General features: G+C 38.2%; 1 protein-coding gene across 1 annotated transcript in view; it reads right to left on the bottom strand.

Moving 5' to 3' along the window:
- Positions 1-1,309: 1,309 nt before the first annotated feature.
- GUCY2C (guanylate cyclase 2C) overlaps positions 1,310-19,415 on the bottom strand; it is a 44,419-nt gene continuing 26,313 nt past the window's right edge. The window contains exons 18-28 of the mRNA XM_039700944.1: positions 17,282-17,414; positions 15,326-15,463; positions 11,016-11,104; positions 10,222-10,313; positions 8,520-8,678; positions 6,988-7,180; positions 6,415-6,589; positions 5,401-5,499; positions 4,545-4,639; positions 3,856-3,932; positions 1,310-2,045 (exon numbers count right to left, since the gene is read on the bottom strand). Coding sequence (XP_039556878.1) covers positions 1,871-2,045; positions 3,856-3,932; positions 4,545-4,639; positions 5,401-5,499; positions 6,415-6,589; positions 6,988-7,180; positions 8,520-8,678; positions 10,222-10,313; positions 11,016-11,104; positions 15,326-15,463; positions 17,282-17,414 — 1,425 coding nt within the window. The 3' untranslated portion in view covers positions 1,310-1,870. The remainder of the gene's footprint in view (positions 2,046-3,855; positions 3,933-4,544; positions 4,640-5,400; positions 5,500-6,414; positions 6,590-6,987; positions 7,181-8,519; positions 8,679-10,221; positions 10,314-11,015; positions 11,105-15,325; positions 15,464-17,281; positions 17,415-19,415) is intronic.

The following is a 19,415-nucleotide window of genomic DNA, read 5'->3' as shown; positions in this document are numbered from 1 at the left end:
AAGAGCTGCTGAAAACTAAGCACTGTTTAAAGTAATTTTCTCAAATCAATGTCAGCAGACATGTGCTCTAAAATAATTTGTATCTCAGTGGTGTCAAGGAACCCCTAAAAAGAGGAGTTAGGTCACTTGTATCACTTCAAAGATCAGAACAGCTCTGCTTGGGGTAATCATAGTGGTCATCTTCAGGCTTGACCAGTCCAGCACTTGTCACTACATCACAGCTCCACTTGCTGAGTGTTTCAGCCACAGCAACCAGAATAGCCCAGCAGTGCCCAGTAGAGCAGCGGTCACACCCAAGAACACAGACATAAAGACAAAGCTTGTGGATTGGCACCATGAGGTAGGAAATAGCAGACTTTATATTTTTATTTCATCATACTCTTTTTAATACATACCAGTTTTAGCACATCAGGGTTTGTTTTTTGGGTTTTTTGGGTTTTTTTCCTGTTCTCACCCCAATGAATGCTTCCACTAGGACACAGACAGAGGATGGTATGATATTAATGCCAGTTTGAGTTTCAGATCAGTTATATACCATGTGAAAGCTGTGGCTGTTGGGTACACACTTTCTGCTATTTGTATCATGTTCCTGAGTGTAGGAATATACATTTGTTAGATAAGAGTATAAGCCCTACAGAACCTCATTGAATTTTTCCAGTAATCTTTGCACTTCAGATCTATTTACATCTACATTGTTCTTTTAATGTGTGTGTGTTCTTACAAAGCCAGCTTCTCTTAAAGAGAAAAACAGAGGCAACTGGATTGCTATCTTTTAATTATTTTTATGTTGTTTAGTTGAGCAAAAATGCTGTTCAAAACTATAAAATAATGATTTTGCAGCAGCTTTATTGTTTGAATACTGACCAGTGTTTGACAATGGTGGAAGTAGTTCTGCTTTGAAAGCCAACAATGCACAAAAGGCCCTTGCAAAAGCAGATGTTCTTCACTGACTAGATGTTATTTCTTCATGTGAATGCTGATTTTCTTTTACATGTGACCCCTGTGCTTTTGTTGCTTTTTAAAGCTGTATATTAATTCTAGTGCCATGGTGTCAGTTGAAGAATGAGTCATCTGAGTAAAACCTGCTTGACTGTAAAACTGCATCCAAAAGTTGAATTGAAAAGGTCTGAGGTTAAAAAATCCAGATAATTTTATTTCCTTAATTTCTGTTTCACTTCTGGTTTGGGGGCAGAAGCAGAAGTGGTGAAAAGATATGAAAATGTCTTGTTTTGCATGAATGAGTTTCATTTTTCAGGCCCGGGAGATTCAGCTAAACTTTACAAACCATACTTCTGGAATAATCTCCCAATGTAAATGACATTAAGTGTCATCTCTTGAACAAAGTCAGCTTGATTCAAGAAAACATGTGAAACACAGAGGAAAACAGCAGAAGAAAAAAATAACATCCAGGTTTTACATATGATATATTTAATTATATTTTCAAATATATTACACCAAATCTTTCTTCAAATAAAATTACAAATTAAATACAACATCTAAAGATCATGGCAAATTAAGCTTTTGCTGTGAATATTTTCAGAAGTGGATTATTGAACAGGCTATCACAGTTAAAAAAAAAAAAGGCAAAAAAAAAACTAACTAAAGCAAAAACCCTCACTATTTTCCAGACTCAAGTGCAAACATTTTCATTTATCTCAAATCATGCTGCATGTGTCCTAACAAAGTCATCCAACAATTTCAATGTTACAGGGAAGAGAGGTTTGATTTACTGATAGCAGGTTGGATGGTGAAAAGGATGCTTGAAAATGTGTTTTCTTTTTCCTCCAATTGTGTCTACAAGCCTCCAGCCTCCACATGAAGTTGTCCAGAGAGTTGCTGCAGCTTTTTGAGTCATACTAGACATCCAGTTTTAAACATATGTGGTAAAATTCTCCGTGCTGACCAGTTGCAGGTATTCCAGGGTACCAGATCGGTGGCTACCTACCCGCGAAAGCTCCTGTGCCTTGGATCCTTCATTTTCCCTTTTCTGAAGACTGTTGGTTATCATCTCTGCTAAGTCATCGTGTAACCGCTGCTGATTCTCCCTAAAATCAACAGGATGGGGAAAAAAATTCAGTGATTCACATGTTTTTGGTGATCCTCAGGTCCCCAGAGATTTTTAAACATTTCTATTCCCATATTTATCTTAATGACATTCACACACTACTGATAAAAAGTGGGGCCAGGACCAAATTCTGGTTCTGAACTTAGGAACAGAAGAAGGATTTTCATGTGAGTTTTCCAGATAGTAGGTCTGTAGCTGTGTCATTATTGACCATAAAAAGCCATGATCACTTGCACGAAAAGGAAGACAAAGAGTCAATCCTAATCAAAACAGTTTGCAACTCTCAATATCATTCCTTTATGACACCAGCTCTCAATATCAGTACTTTATGGCACCAGGACTTTAACTATTCAACTTCAGGTGGCCTTCAGTAATAGAGCTGCCATTGTTTCAGAAACTTCTTCAGTGTTTTTGGCTTTTGCTGGAGTATCCCATATATTACAATTTTTAAGGGGCAATCATGTACGAGGAAGTGAAAACAAAAGCATCACTGTTATCCAGCTCAAGAGGTACTTTCAATTGTTGAATTCCAGAAGACTGACAATTCAATAATTCTGGTAGTTTCAACAGATCATATTAATTTTAAAAACAGAGTTCTGAGTTTACAGAAGAGATCTATCATGAGGTAGCCAAGACAGTATTTCCTGCTCAGCCCAAACATTTGTACTTTCCATTTAAAAAAATAACAAAGCTCATGAGATTCTGTAGCAGATTAAAAATTTCATTATTTCTGGTTTGCAAATGCCCTGAGAAAACCCTCATATTCCACTTAATCTCCTCTTTTAGGGAATAAATGGACAGAGAATTTTATTTGTGCAAAGATCACACTGTAAGACTCAAAACTTACAGTAGAAGCAAGCTGTAACATTTACTTATGTGTGCCAGGACAAGGGATCCCCATGTACCTGGCAAACCCCAATTAGCAATATCATTGCTTCAATTTGTAATGAAACATTGTCATTTCAAAGCAGATGGCAACAAATTCCCACTTAGTGAAGAGAGATTGTACACAGGTGTTTGAAGCAAAAAGTGAGGAACTTCCACATTTAGTGAGTTTGCAGGAAATAAAGAGGTACTCATATGCAAAATATACACTAAAAAATGCAACAAGTTATCCTGACTTCAATTTTGCATAGTTGCTCAAAAACATCGCTTCCACCATTGCTGTATTTTATTCAATTCTAATAAAAAATGATGGCTTAGTTCCAGAACATCAACCTCTTTTTCTTTTTTTTTACTGATAACTTCTCTAAATGTTAGAAAGTAAGCTCTTGTTTAATTTTTAAAGGCTTTATTCCTGTGCAGTACTACAGTAACTTGGTCCACCTCTTGTAGCAGAATAGTGCTTGAAATCCTGTCACTTTCATTCCTCTTACAAATTCTTCCCCAAGAGTTCACAGGCACAACAGAGCTGCACACTCAGTTGTGGTTATCCTCTTCTTGTAGTATGACACACAGGTGCCACTTGGACTAAACTTGTGGGAATATTAATGTTTTTTTTTTATTTTCCTGTCCATCTCTTGCTTTTATCACATCAGCAACTTGTCCTGTAAGTTCCAAGTTTCCAAGGCAAAGAACCTGATAAACATTTATATAGACAACCTTCAGCACACACAGTCTCATGTAATGAATATTTACATGTTTATATGCATATTCACTATCAAGCCTCTAACAACTGAAGGCAAATTGAATGGTATAAAAAATCCACAAGTACCAAGGAGGAACAATAAGGGCTAAAGTGCAAAGAATGGGAATTTCTCCTTCCTTTGCACATAAAAAGACCATCTTACACAGAAGGAGGTGTTGGGAGATTGTATTTCTTGTCCTCAGTACCCGTCAACCAGTAGGTAATTTCTGTTCCTCTGCCCTAAAGAAGAGAAAGCACAATGTTGGGATTAGAGTGCAATTTCCTGTAGTTAATTTACTTAAATAATACTCTCTTGCACATTGCCATATTTCCTTTGCTTATTTTCAGTAACTGATGCTGACAGCAAAGGATTACAAATTAGATGTGAGAAGAAGAAGGATGGGGCAGATGCAGCTGCACTCTCAGTTCCTTGTTCCATGACCTGAGACACAAGTTGTGGGAGAGGTGAGCTGTGGTGCCTGCCATCAGCTCCCAAGGACAGACAAGTAGAATAGATTGAAATAAATGGATTGGTAGATATTGGAGCATTAACAAATTAACACTAGATTCAGCTTCTCTTTTAGCAGATGACTTCACTCTACAATCTTCTGTTCCACATGGTATGTTTCATTTATTCTCCACATCTTTATGTTGCTTTAATGTATGAGTTAGGGAGCTCTTCATTGCCTGCATTGTCTTTATAGAAGTGTCTTTAACCACTAGAGACTGTGATACCAATTTTGATCAGTAATCCTTGTTCCCCAGCTGTTAAGTTCTTGGCTATTCTCAGCTATACAATGCTTATTACTATTCCTTTTCTCTGTGTTCGTGGTTGTACATGGTAAAGATTACCTTCAAGTATGTTTCTCCTCTCTCTTCATACTGGAATTGGCAGTCTGTTCTTTTCAGGATGTTAATTGTGGAACCACTTACATGAATCCTTAAAGCTAAAAAAAATAGAGACAATGAAAGCTCAGCCTGGAAACATCTCACATTAAGCATATGTGAAGACTGGTGCTATAACAGAAGCTCCTTCAATTGTTATCATCATAAATTCTGAGAGCCAAATTAAATGAGAAGCAATTACACTGCTGTGTGAAAACTCTGGCTGCACTACAGAGCATATCCAGGCAAGAATAGCTGGTATAGCCCTTGATCTGAAATACAGGTAACAATGGTATCTGTAATAGTTAGATGTCAAAAGGAAAAAGAGTAATTGTGAGTGACCTATATAGAGAATCCTCATGTGAAGATACCAGGCAGAAGGAGGAAAAACTGGCTCTTACCACAGTTCCCTAATGGTGAAGTTGATGACATAATTGCTTCAACTTAAAATACAAATTCAATATATTTACACAACAAAGCAGTAATACAATTCTAGGTCAAACTAAAATCATAGAGTAAAATTAAATTCCAGACACATAAGTATCATATTTTCCAGAGGAGCTCAGGCAGTGAGCCAGCCTACAAACCACCTGTTACCAGCACTGAAGCATGAACAGGGAACAACTCTTCATTGCCCAGTGAAGTGCCCACTGTCACTTTGGACAATTAAATAATTGGCAATCAAAACAAATATGGCTTCTTTATCTTTAAAACTTCTTCAAGCTGATAATATATTGTCCTCAGCTGAAAACAGACACTTCAGTCACAAATTAACCAATAGCCTTTGGTCCTGTTACACTGACAGCTAAAATTAAATCCTTACGCAAGCCTGTGGATTCCATCCGCGAAGCTGTGTTTACTGTATCTCCAAACAAACAGTAACGAGGCATTTTTATTCCAACCACACCAGCTGCACATGGACCTGGAAATGGGATGCAGAGAGGTAAAAAGAGTGAATCAAGAGACTTGATTTATTTGGCAAGTATCTCATTGCTGCAAAGCAGTGCAGTGCCTGGGGGAACTCTGCATTCCTCACCAATGGTAACACTTTCTACCTCATTTCCAACAATATCTTGTGGTCTCCCACTACAAACCAAGCCTAGCTCTGTTATTCTTGCATAATCCAATAATATAATAAAAATGTCACAGCTGCACAGTGTTAATTGTATTTAAGCAGAATTTCTGTGCAGAAAAAAAGAAGTACATTTATTAACTGTCACGTTTGGAAGCAAGAGAAAAAAAGAATAAACTTCATTAGGCAGGGGTGAATAGTAGTGCTTCAAGAGGCTTCCCAGTGCCTCAGTCACTTTCTCTGTGTTCCTCCCCTGGCAGTTGGTGTTGAAGTGGTTGAGGAATTTCGCAAAGTTGTTGCGCTGGAGTTCCCCTTTGACAAAAAGTATTTTTATAGATAAATTAAAACATTAAGTCCCACACAGACTCAAAAAAAATTTGCCTCTAAAAGCACAAAATACAGGCTTGCATTTTTTGCCTAGATAAGCATAGCTGGCCATGACTGATCTCCACTTCAGTCAGAGAGAAATAAGATGTGAAGGCTTATTTGATACAATTGGTTTAATTACACCGGAACAGTGGCTGTTGATCGTGCTAGCTACTGTCTTAGACTGTCAATTAATGGGTATGGGCTATTTCACTGCAGCAGGGGCAAAACAGTGACTTATTTACTTCTGTTACTCTTCCTCTGTGAACATTTTTTTCCACTTGATTCTTCATGAGGATGGCAATTGTGTATGGTGTATTACCACATCTTGTATAGGTGTTAATTTAGTGCAAAACCAGGCAACAACATTGTCACTGTTGATCTAGCATTACTGTGTACCAGAGTGAATTCCAATGCGAATCCAAACAGGCAGCCCTGGCAGATGTCTCAGTTCAAAAGATCCCATGAAGCTGAGGATGTCCAGAGCCATCATGGAGATGTCCACTGCATGCCGGTTGCCATTCCTCTTCGGTAAACCACTCACCACCATGTAAGCATCACCAATGGTCTCCACCTGTGGAAATAAAATCAGAACTCACTATTTCCAGACATAGAAAAGTACATCTTTAGTTAAAAGCAGAAAGATTTTATCAGATCCTCTTGTTCATGACTAAACATGTCTTCCCCTGAGAACAGGATTTTTTTAGTTTAAGGTAGCTGACATAATTTGGGTATATGAGTGTTTATAACTATACCCAGCATTCCAATTAATGAATGTCTGACCACCTACTGTAGGAAATTTGATATAAGCAGGCACAGTGAAAGCATATTTAAATGAAGTAATCATTTAAATATTACCTGTTTTTCTCTCTTTTGCTTTGCTTAGAAGGCAGATTCCCAAATCCACCACATCATGCAGTTTGATTTGTGTGTCCACTGGTTGTAAATGAGCACAAGTACAGAACTAATCACCTTGTAAACATCATGATGGTCAAGAATGTGGTCAAAGTTCTTGTAGATATCGTTGAGCATATCTACCACCTCCATAGGGGTGCTGTATTTGCAGAGCGTGGTGAAGCCAACAATGTCACTGAAGTAGATAGTGACTTCTTCAAACAGCTCTGGCTCTACCAGGCCAGTCTCCTTCAAAGACTTTACTACTGGCCTGTGGAAATAGAGAAGGCAGGAATACATATGACTAGGGTTTACTATTAAAGGTCTTTTTTTCATGCAATCCATTCACAGTAGGATTTCTGTGTAGGAAACATTAAAAAGTTTGCTGAAAACTGCCATTGTAATCACATTTTAGATGTCCACAGTGCCTTTCAGCCAGGGATCTCAAAACACTTGCTAATGGTAATTCATGCACTACAGACTTCCAAAATTCAATCTATGTGTGAATAGCCATGAGGAAACTGAGACACAGGCAACTGAGTCTCTTTGTTAAGATCAGAAACAGGGATATTGAGTCAAATTTAAAACTGAAATTCTGAACTTCCTGATATGTAGACCTACATTCTACTCATACAATAAGAACAGACATATTTTTCAGTTTTCCCAGCACAGAAGCAATTTCATGATAATAATTACATCAACTCATCCTGATTTCAGATGAGGTATCTTAGTCTGGTAATTTATGGAAGAAAAATTCTATACCATAATACTCAATGTCTATTCAAGAGGGAATTTGTTTTTCTTGCAATTCTAAATCCAGGGAAATATGTGTTCCTAGTGGTGAATCTAGAAGAGAAGAACTGAAAGAGACCCAGAAAATTATAGGTTTTGCACAATGCTGTGTTCCATCTACAATGAAATGGTTACAGAGTGGTAGGAACAACAAAGTGTGGAAGCAGACATGAATTCCTTGTTGCACCACTGTCTACACAGCCAGATCATTCCCGATTCCCCCCAAAACTGTATTCAACACAATTTTTATTTTTTACAATGAGTCATAAAATCAATAACCTGACTACTGAAATACCCTTGCATAGTTTTACTATTCCAAATGTGTGCAATACCAAAATTACTGATATTACCAATATTAGAATGTCAATAATACTTATCCTATAGCATACTCTGAAGAATCCATCTAACTCAGTATGGCCCTCTCTTGCTTTGCTAAACCCCAGCCTGAAGTTGGACTCCACTCCTGCTCTTCAGCTGAAGACACTCCTAACCAGCAAGGTGCCTGAGCAGAGCAGAGCTCTGTGATGTGAGATCACTGTAGATCTGTGTTCCCTGGAAGGCAGTGAAAGAGAGGCTTGTGCTGGAAAGGGGGATCCTGTGCATGAAGTAATGTTGAGCAAGATAATGGGTCCCAATATCATCTTGGCATGAAACTCTACTACAGTATGAAAAGCTCAGGGACAGCTGCTTCTTCTTTCTCACAGCAATAGATTAGATGGGAAGAAAATAGAACATAAACATTAATCCTATCCCCTACTCTGCAATAATCGTGTGTGTGTGTAAATAAAATGCCAGCAAAAATCCTCCTGGCCAGTTACCTTGGAAGTAACATGAAATTAAGCCTGTCTGCTCTGTCTCTCTCTGCTTTGTACAGCTCTGTCCTTTCCTCCACCAGGTGTTCCAGGTTCCGGGAGTACAGCTGTAGACGCCGGATCAGGGTATCCATGTAGCTCTCATTGGTCTGGCCATGGAAATTACTGCAAATAACAGAATTACACAGGAGTCTCTGATAGATGGACATTGTTGAGAGCAGCTAAAAGGAGGCAAAAAAGCAGCAGCAGAAAACTTCTCCAGTGTTTGACTTCCCTGTAGTTAGAATGCAAAGTGCCTGAAGTGCATCATTCTTTTGCTTGCTTGGAGGCTTTATGTAGATGAATTGAAAGTCTGTAATCCACACTTTTCAGCTGGAGCTGGTAATTCTTAAAGCACCCGTCAATCACCTAACCTTGCTAATATTGTCTATTCTGGATTACCTTAGGTAACCCAGGAACATTCATTTATAAAAAAGCTGAGAAGATCAGATTCTGAGAGGAAGCTAAAAATAGTAGGCAGAAAATTGCACATTATGTTTAGACGGGGACTTCAGCAGAAGAATTAAGACAATTTGGGGCTGTCTGTTTAGAAGACCGAAGAATACAGTGGAACAATGAACAGCCCCAGGGCTAATTTTACTCACAAAATCCTGAAGACTCAAGCCTACTAACTCCTGGAAGCAGGAGTGTGGTAACATGAGCTACTCAAACCTCTGTTTGTCTGGGCAGCCTGCACGCACCAAAGCAGTCTGAAAGAAATTGGGACCAGGCTGACTGGAAGAGTCAGATTAGGATTGTATCCAACAGGACTTCAAAATCACTCCTACTTTTAACAAATTTTGTATCAGGAATTCATCATTTTAGACCCACCCATACTGCATGCAGCAAGAGGCAGCCTCTTTGCTTTTGTAGGATGGAGGTTTAGGAGCTGAACCAGGAGGCCTTCATATTCAGCTGCAGAAAGATTATTCAGCTGACACATTGTTATGCATAATACTGCTGTCCTGCCCATGTAGAATGTAAAATGGTGCTGTTGGGGTTTGTTGATTAGGAGAGCCTTAAAAACTGGGGAGCAATGTCCCAGGAGAAGTTATTAAATCCTCACGTTTTGGCCATTGGAATAATTAATTCAGACCGAATTCTGCAGGAACAATGCAGCATTGTCCAGGTGAAAGACCTGTGTAACCCCACAGGGTTTATCCAGCTATGACCCTTATTATTTTCCCACAACTTTGTACCACCAAAGCCCTGTAATTAATACTTGTGAGTTACAACTCAGCATTTCTAGTCAGCTTAATTTGGGACCATCCAAACTTTCAAATCATCATTCAAACATCTATGTGCATTCATTTACCGAAACTTAAATGACATGAGTCACTATCCAGCTTTTGACTAGAGACAGGGAGGGAATTACTTGATTGGTAAAAAACCCTAATTATCCAGCTTGCTACTTTCATAATGTACCAATATGAAGTATGGTGATCACCTCACCTTCACTCAGCTAGGAAATTTTACACAGGTGTATGTATACACAACAAATGCACATGCTCACCTACTTTTCTGCCAAAGAATAAAAGAGGACCTAAGTGAAGACACTAAGGTTTTCCACTGACTGAATCATAATCATATCAATTTACACACTTAAAAATAAGAGCTTTCTAATAGAGGAGGAGTATGGAGCATCTTACAAAAAGCTCCCGCTACTCACCTGAATATTTTAGCTAGAGTACTCTCAATTTTCTTAAAGTCAGGCCTTTTCTCTGGATCTTCCTCCCAGCAGCTCTTCACTAATGTATATACCTTCAAACAAAATTTAAGAAAAAAATCTACCTAAGTAATGGATATAGACAGAGAAGTGTGCTAAACAGCACTAGTTCATCAGGGAATTTCTGGTTACTCTTGACTAGCAACATATTAAATTGTGTGACTAACTGTCTTGAACCTATGGTTAGAACACTCATTGCAGGCATCTCAACTCTGTGATGACTAGTGACATGATCTTAACGTGAATTTGCAATATACAAAGGCAAGTAAATGGATCCAGTCTTGCAGACTGGTGTCAGACACAGTTACTGACATGGTGGTAAATGCTGTGGTAATTATACTTCCAATATCCCATGTCTGAGATTTTTTCTGAAGCTGGTGATTCAGCCAAAAAGAATGAGGCTGATTGCTGAATATGTGAATATCTACAATACAGACATTTTCACCCACACAAGAAGCCATAGGGCCTATACCAGTGAAGAGAGGTATACTTGAGGTGTAATTCATCCCATCTCAAGGATACCTAAAATAGGTCAGAAGAGTGGCACCATAAGTGAAATAATTTCCATTACTCATATTTCACATTGCTACTAACAACTATAGAATGCAATTTGTTCCCACAAGTTAGAGCATTTGGCATAAAATGCATAGCTTTCACCTTTCCATGATCATAGGCTTTCGTTTGGCCAGGACTTCCACTCTTCACCTAGAAAATAGCTTTATTAATTATTAGCTTACTTCCACCTGTCTTTCTCCCACTGTTTCCAAGGTCAGGTCTGGTCGGAAAGGCTTTACTCCTTTGCCATTCTCCACTCTGTAAAGTTTCTCTAGTACACAAAAAAGATCAAAGTTTTAAACAAAAAAAGCATAAGAAGGACATTTATTGTCTATAGCAGTCTGTGTTGTTACAAGATACTGTACAAACAGAAGTCTTGACCAGTTCCCTCATTTTGATGTGAATTTCAACTTTGGAGCTTTTCTAAATATAAGGCACAAGACCAAAATAGGTTGGCTTGAAGGTCCCTTAAAGCAAAACAAATAGAAATATACATGAGTATTTACTGGTCACAGTAAACACAGTTATGGCATCTTCCCAAATGAATGTTGGGCATTAATAGTGTGCCTTTCAGCATGAGGTATAATTATAGTAAAAAACAATGTGAAAAGCCCATTGCAACTTGATCAAAAGTGTGGAGACATACACCGCTCATTAGAGCAGTTCAAATCATCCTGCAGATGCTGAACTTCCTTAAAACTAAGCTATTAATATAAATGGGTTAAAAGCATTGCATTTGTTAACTCATTTGTACTCCTAGTCATTAAACCCATTCTATGAAAGTTATTTGGACTCTGAACACATCAAAATCAGGCTGCATTTGCACAACTCAATTTAAGCACAGTAAGAGAGTGCTAAAGCAAAAACATCTTCCTTTGTCTTTCTCCTGCAGACTTCAAGAATTCCAGGGGAAGGGAGGTGTTTAAAAAAGATAAGTAATTTTTTACCTCTGGAGTAAAGGAAAATTGAAAGGATTTGTGAATCAGAACAGATTATTTATATTAAAAATTTCTGATTATATTTAGGATACAATTTTACTGAAGAAAGCATATAATAACATGAGGAAGATTTATAATTGCACTGGTCTAGGGCAGCTACAGATGCCTAAACATGCCAATGTGCATGATCACCCCAAAATGATACAACAGCTTCCAGCTTGCTGGTACAGAAATTACAGACTTGAGAAGGAGCAGGAAACTTGAATCTCCCAAATGCTATAGAGTGGAGAAACTGCTGAGAAGTCTTCTGTGGGCTAAGAGACAAGAAAGTCTGTGTAGGGCTCATGTATGCAGGAGGAATGTGCTGTATTTCCATGCCTGGACGCACACCGGAGAGAGGAAGTAACAGCACCTATTAGCAATACTGCAATTAGTCAGTGACAGAAAGTAGTGGAACAAGAAGGCAGCTTGAATTGAGCACTGGTATGTGGCAAGATTTCACAGTCTTGAGTAGTGAATGAGGTGTTTCTGCAGGAGAGTGGAGTAACCAGATGGGGAACAGCTTATTGCAGAGATGTCAGTGAAGAGGACTATGACCTACTTACTTCTACACATTAGAAATCCAGTTCTGTATACCTGTCATGGGACTTCTTCTCTCTCATTAGCAGTAATATTATTGTACATTAAGTTAATTGATACATATTTTCATGTTGAGAAAATTGGCTCACGGAGTAACTGAAAGTAGAGTTTCATTTTTCTAAGTTGGTGGATAGAGCTCAGGTATGGGTCTTTTTAAATAAGTATTTTAAAATCTGAACACAGTCTCTGCTGCTGTCATTTAAGCCTGGAGAAGCAGTTATATCAGTTATCCTGAAATATTAATATCATGTCTTCTAATTTGCAGAGACTAACTTCTGATAGCCAAGCCATTGAAAGAGTTTCACTCGTGACTTAAAAGCCAAATGAATCTAACATACAACAGGGACATTTCTTTGTCCACTACCACTGACTCTAATTTGGTACTTTCCCCCCCTCTTTTTATCTTGGACATTTGTAAATTAATGGTCACCCCAAGTTTAAGCTACTGTCTTCCAAATTTAGATGATGCCACAAGCAAAATGCAGAAGTGTTTGAATAAGTGTGGTTCACTGTCTTGGTCATCTTGCCTCATGAATGAATCAGGCATTTAAATGAGGAGCCACTTCAGCAATATGTAATAAAACTAATTCCTTTCTGTTACGTGAAATTTGATGAACTGATGAAAACATTTTACTCAACTTGCATAAAAGAAGCCATTAGACCAGCAATAGACATCTAATAATGCTTTTATGGAAAAACGGTTTTGTGGAGAAAACAATCTCCTTGGTGAATGGAAAATGTAAGTTTTAATCTGAAATTTACAAAGCAGATTATTTTTTAAGTTACAGTGTACCCACACTTAGGAAACAGATTTCATGCCTAATAAATTTATTGTTGTCTTACCTCACATGCTAATATGTAACCACCTCCAGCAACATCACTTAGGTGCTGTTAGGTACCTATCTTAGGTGCTACAAAATCTTTCAATTCCATGGATTGCCCTCTTGCTGTTTGAAAGGGACAGTCTTTCCAAAAAGACAGAATACAGTGTTAAGATACAGGTCAGAGATAAAAAAAGGAACCAGGTTCTGGCTATGACAGCCAGGGTCAAAGACAGAGCAGTGAGGATGCCACCACATCTCAGAAAAGCAAAGAAACACTTCTTCTGAGGCTAACAATAGCATTAACACAACACAGAAAGACTGCAAATGCTCAACAAGCCATTAAAGGATGTAGTTTGCTATGGATTTGCTGTACAAGTCAAAATGAGCAAGGTAGGGCATTGCACTTTCTCCATGTTGGCAATATTTGTAAAATTCTTGCATTCATAAGGATTGTGCCTGCCTCTTCCCAATAAATAGGAATAGAAAGGCTTTATTTTCTCTACCTTTTATTAAGCATGGAATCCTGAAGATTTTAGTTTAAGAACAGCCATTTGTAATCTCCATTAGATCTACATTTATATTATAGAGTTGGTGATGTCAAAAACTGTGTTTCCCCAAATATGAACACAGATTTGTGATAATGTAGGATGATGAACATGCCCCAGAAATTATTCTCAAATGTGGCTCAGTAAAAGGGCTATTAGGTTGTCCTGCTGCTGCTGTAGATGTTTTAACAAATGTGAGGCGGATCCAACAGAATGACTCAGAGGTAAAGGCTATGTCCAAATCTGTTGTTAGTAACTGTTGTTAGTCACCAGGAAAATCCCAAACCCACACATGTTTCTCTGTCAGTTTTAGTATATAATAATGCTTAGATTCTGGGAATTGGGACTGACTGGGCTGGATAGTGATGGATATTGTCCCGGTTTTAGCTAGGCTAGTTAATTTCTTCTCAGAAACTGTTAGCATGTTGTGTTTTGATTTTGGAATAAGAATGGTAATAAATAAGAATAAGTCATAAACACTGATGTCTTGGTATTTTGCTAAGCTGTATTTATCCTAAATCATGGACTTGTTATTTAAACTTGTTTCAGGTCCCCTGCCAGTGAGGGGGTACACTAAAGAAACTAGGAGACAGCATAGCTGGGACAGGTGACCCAGACTAACCAAAGGGATATTCCACACCAAAGAACATCATGCCTGGCATATAAACTGGGGGAAGTTACCTGGAAGGGAGGATTATCTGTGTTCAGGAAGGGGAGTCTGGTATCAGTCAGCAGGTACTGAGCAATTTCATTTTCATTACTTATTTTTCCCTTTTTATTACCATTAGTACTATAATTTATCATTAATATTGTATTTTACTTTATTTTCAATTATGTAACTGTTCTCATCTCAACCTATAAGTTTTACTTTGATTCTCCCCCTCATTCCATCAGGGGGAAGGACGATAGAGAAGGAGGGGGGGTTGAGCAAGTGGCTGCATGGTGCTTAATTCCCAGCTGGGCTTAAAACCACAACAGCTACTCAAAAACAATGCCACAAAATGCACAATACAGGGTTTAATAGATGCACTACAGGAGGAGATGATTTTTCTGACAGAAGTTAAATTGCTAAAGTTAATTATAACCAGCTTGAATGAAGTCTGAATTGCCAGTTTTTAAATGCCAACTGTTCTTGTGTCATACAGCTGAGTTTTTGTTTTTCTGTGTTGACAATGCTGATTTATGCTGCCTAAAATAAATGGCATATTACATGTTGTTTACAAGTCAAAATGGAAAAATCTTTGAGACCTTTAAATGTTACAGTAAGTCTGGACAGCATTGTATAATGTCAACTTCTGTAATGCTCCAGGTGAGAAGGGAAGAGAAAGGACAAGAAATCTCAATGCAAACTTTTTTTACAGAAGAAGTAGGGACACTCGTCACCACAGTGAGATCCTTCAAACAGGCTCTTCATTCACCACAGAGAAAGGAGCAGCTGTTCAAGCAGTTATCAGAGACAGTGCCTTTCACAAAACATGGAGAATAGGCCAGTTAGAGCTACAACCATCCCAGAAGGCTGCAATAGAGGAGAAATCTGTGGAATTACCTCTGTTGTCCCAGCAGTGTCTGGTGTAGAAGGTCTCTCTGCGCAGGATGATTTCCTGGGCAATGATCCCATAGCTGTATACATCACCCTTCTGAGATACATCAGCATGCCGGAGATGCTCAGGAGCTGTCCACAGGTCTGAAGATACAGATGGCAATGTGGGATGATGTAAAGGGGAAAGGAAAAAAGCAATTGCAAAAAAAGGGTGATCCTTCTCAGACCATCCACTGGCTATAATGATATTTCCTTTTACTCTTTTCATATCCAGTCCTGAGCCCACTGGTATTGTGTACTTCCTACTTTAGCATTTTTCTTGAGAAGCTGACATCAATACAGGTTAGATAAACCTCTGACATAGTTTTCAATTATCTGGGATTTGCTGACCCTGCTACTTTCCACTGTAGATGCAGACTCTTACACCTTCAGAAAAGTTGTTTATTGGCAATGAACTTGCTTTTCTTAGCTACATTTCAAAGGCTTCTTAGAAACAGCCTATGTATCTGGATAAGACCAAGGAGTGCCAGTGCTATAATAAAAAAACCCTGAGCCATAAATTATCGAGCTAGGAGATGCAAGGAGTTTTTATACACAGTGTCTGATAAGAAGACTGCAATATTTCCCAATGACCTTGATATCATGAAGCTATTGAAATAATTTTCGAGTGCTTTTGAGTCTGACGTAATATTACGTGCTTGTAACTACTTGCCTTCTACAGAAATTATTAATCTGTCTTTCTAGTGCAATGAGCACTGTTGTACCTCAAAACCAAAATGCTGCCGTGGTACAACAGCTGTGACATGCTGGTGACATACCACAACAGAGACCTGAACACAGTGACCCTGAAGACAGTATTTTGGTATTAGGCTGTAATATCCAGCCACAATGAACCTGTGGATCTCTTATGAAACCCTGAGTTTTCATCAAGGACATAGACTGAGTAGCCAGAAATTTTGAGTCTGCTTACAAGCAATAAAAGAAGATAAACACATGACAATGTAGTAGTAGTAGTAGTAGTAATAATCATCATCGTCATCATCATCATCATCATCATCATCATCATCATAATCATCATCATCATCTTTTTAAATTTTAAAATGAAGAATTAATAGAACATTTATGTTCAGTGAACTTTTCTTAGTCCTTTTTTATGTTCTTATTGCTACTCTTGAGTATGTTTGTGTCTTAATGTAAAAATTTTCTCCAAACCAGTTGCAACCAGTTTCTTTTCAGGTCATATGCTGCAGTTACAGCACAGTGCTGTGCTTATTATACCCCAAGCTCTGCTCTACAGATTCATATGACATAATTTCAGAAGGGCTCATCTTTTCACTCCAGATCAAGTAAGAAGGAAAAGATGAGTAGAAAGCAGTGTTCTATTTTACAGAAATATTCTATGAATGTGAGATGAATAGGAAATGTAGAGAAAAGCTATTAATATTATTTTAATTTGAGCATATATTACAAGATACCTAACTAAGGAATAAGAAACAGAGTTATCATTGCATATCAATACAGATTTTTTCAGGATTATCAGAGTCATGTCTGTTACTGTTTAAATGATATCACAGAGCACTGTGGTAACACATGTATCTAGTCAATTACAAGATTTATGGTAAATTAACTCTTTTTTCTTCAAATAGTTTCAGTGCTACTGCTGAAAAGAGCTGATTGCTTCAAGGAATTGGATACTGAAAATGTTTCTTACATCTCAATCACAGATGAAATCTCTGTTTTCTAAACTAAAAGCTGAATATTTGTCTTTCCTTTGTTCTCACACTGCCTGCTAGTAATTCTTCCATTGTGCTATTTAAGTTAAAAGGATGTAATGGCTGCTGTAATATGAATCAAAGTTGCATTGTTTTCTACTGGTAATTGGACCCTACTGGTCTGTGAAGATAAGACAATTCCACTGGGTTGGAAACCGTGAAGGAGAGTCCAGTTGGGCATTTTTTTTACCTTTCCTTGGAGGCAGAATTAAATTGCAGCCAAAATCAGTGATCTTCACAACCATGCGATTGTCTACTACACAGTTTGTGGATTTGAGTCGACCATGGACTTCAGTTTTGCTTGAATGCAGGTAAGACATCCCCTGTGGTTGAGAATAAGATAAAGAAAGCACAACTACATGTGAGAGACTCGGATGTTACCAGACTCAACAAGAATGTGAATAGTAGCAAAATATCTGTGCAAGTAATTAGATGGACTTCATCTGCAATGGAATCACAATTCACTTTCATATTATTATTTTACAAAGGAGACTTTCTAAGGTCCTAGGAACAGTCAATATTAAGAAATGAGGAAGTGGGTCATGTCATGGCAGGCCAGTCTTACGCTTAGTTAACAACAATCTGACATAGCATCTTGGTTTTGTCAATATTAGAACACAAGTAATTAAGGAAATTAATTTCCTCCCACAAAAGTTTTAATTTCATGTGCAATAGATGTTTTTTAGTAAATTTAATATAGATTTATTGGAATGTCACACAAAAAGTGCTTCCAACTATATGTTCATCCAACAGACACAAGAAGTGTGAGAGGAATTGCTCCTTATGTCTATATTGTCTTTGAAGATCACCATACAACAGAAATGTTTTTTGAAACATTGCAGCAGATCCTCTAACTGCAAAGCAGAGGGCTCCAGAGCAGTCAATGCAGAGAGTGTCAGATGATGCACTAGGGCTTAGATCAGACAGAGGATCAGACTAGACAGACATAAAGGTCTCTGCTGACCTGACTGTTTATGATTTTCTGTGTACAAGACAATACATACCAGCTGTCGATGTGCTAAACTTGAAGTGAGCATGAGGTCAGGCCAATGCAGTTTCATCTTTATCTCCTGAGATTCAGACTCCTGACTCACAACACACAAAGGCATGCAGAGGTGTGTAGCTTGCCCCTTTTACTCATTGCCTCTGAAATTATCTGATCCAGTCTAAGACACTCAAATACGGTGCAATACATGAGAAGGGGCTAGCACTGAGGCACAGCAGGAAAAGAACATTTTTAAGTGGGTGTCAACTGAAGAAGGGAGTAGGTATGCTAATTTGTACCCTCTTGCTATTATTTATTCTGTTTCATCTCACTCTTCTGAACTACTTAAACTCACACCTACTTATAACCTACTGGTGGTTGTTCTTCTTCCTATAGTCCTCTTTTCTTCGTGCTCAGTATATGAAGTGCAATCTCTATCCTGTGGAAGCTAGAACAGGCATGTAATATCTGTTCAGTTTCTTCTCTGAACGATTTCCACTTAGGCTCCTACATGTATAGCTCATCCTTTTCCATAAGTGGTAGGTAGAATCTCATCAGTGTTACACAGCTCATGTGGTCATGATACACTGTACGACATGCTGGGTTTTCTTTTCAAATACTGGGTTACTCGTAATTTGGAATGGATCAGCAAATGCTATAAGAGATCACTGAGATATGAGCTGAGTTTTGGGCAGAACAGATGCATGTCTGAGACACAAGCAGCCTGCAAAAGATGCAATCTCTGGAGAATGTTGTTGGACTGGTTATCCTGGACCTATCTAAACCATGCCAAATTTACAGAGAATGTGTGCACACTATATCCAAGGAACACATTTCTTGATTAAGCAGCTTTTAGCATGCAGCCTTGATGATACTACCCAGGATGTTTTGCCTGCTTTAGGCCCTATTTCCTCCAGCAACGCCTTCCTCCAGCTCCTACTTTCATTAGCCACAAAATATTCTCATTGCTGCTGCAGAATTCCCAATTAGTATCAGCATCAAATGACAGGCAAAGGTAATTTAGATTTCCTTCCCCCAAGGCTTTCTTGTTAACCACTTCTGCAGGGAAAGATCTTGTAAATGTACCTGATAAAATTTTCCTCTTTCCTCCTCACTATCCTATGCACCTACCTGAAAACACAGAACCTATTAAAAACACACAATGTGATTTTCAAAATTCATAATGACTTTCAGTACAATAGTTCCAAATATTTGAGCATTCTTGTAATCTTTGCTCTGGAGCTCTGAAGCTTTAGTTCTGACTGACAAACCTTTTCCTGGCACAATGCAAGAATATTACAACCTCTTGCATAATATCCTGCAGCAGCCACTTATTTAA

The sequence above is a fragment of the Passer montanus genome, unplaced genomic scaffold (assembly GCF_014805655.1).
Source record: "Passer montanus isolate IOZ18808 unplaced genomic scaffold, ASM1480565v1 scaffold146, whole genome shotgun sequence".
Classification (NCBI taxonomy): domain Eukaryota; kingdom Metazoa; phylum Chordata; class Aves; order Passeriformes; family Passeridae; genus Passer; species Passer montanus.
The sequence above is the reverse complement of the archived record's forward strand: the minus strand, read 5'-3'. Positions and strand labels throughout refer to the sequence as shown.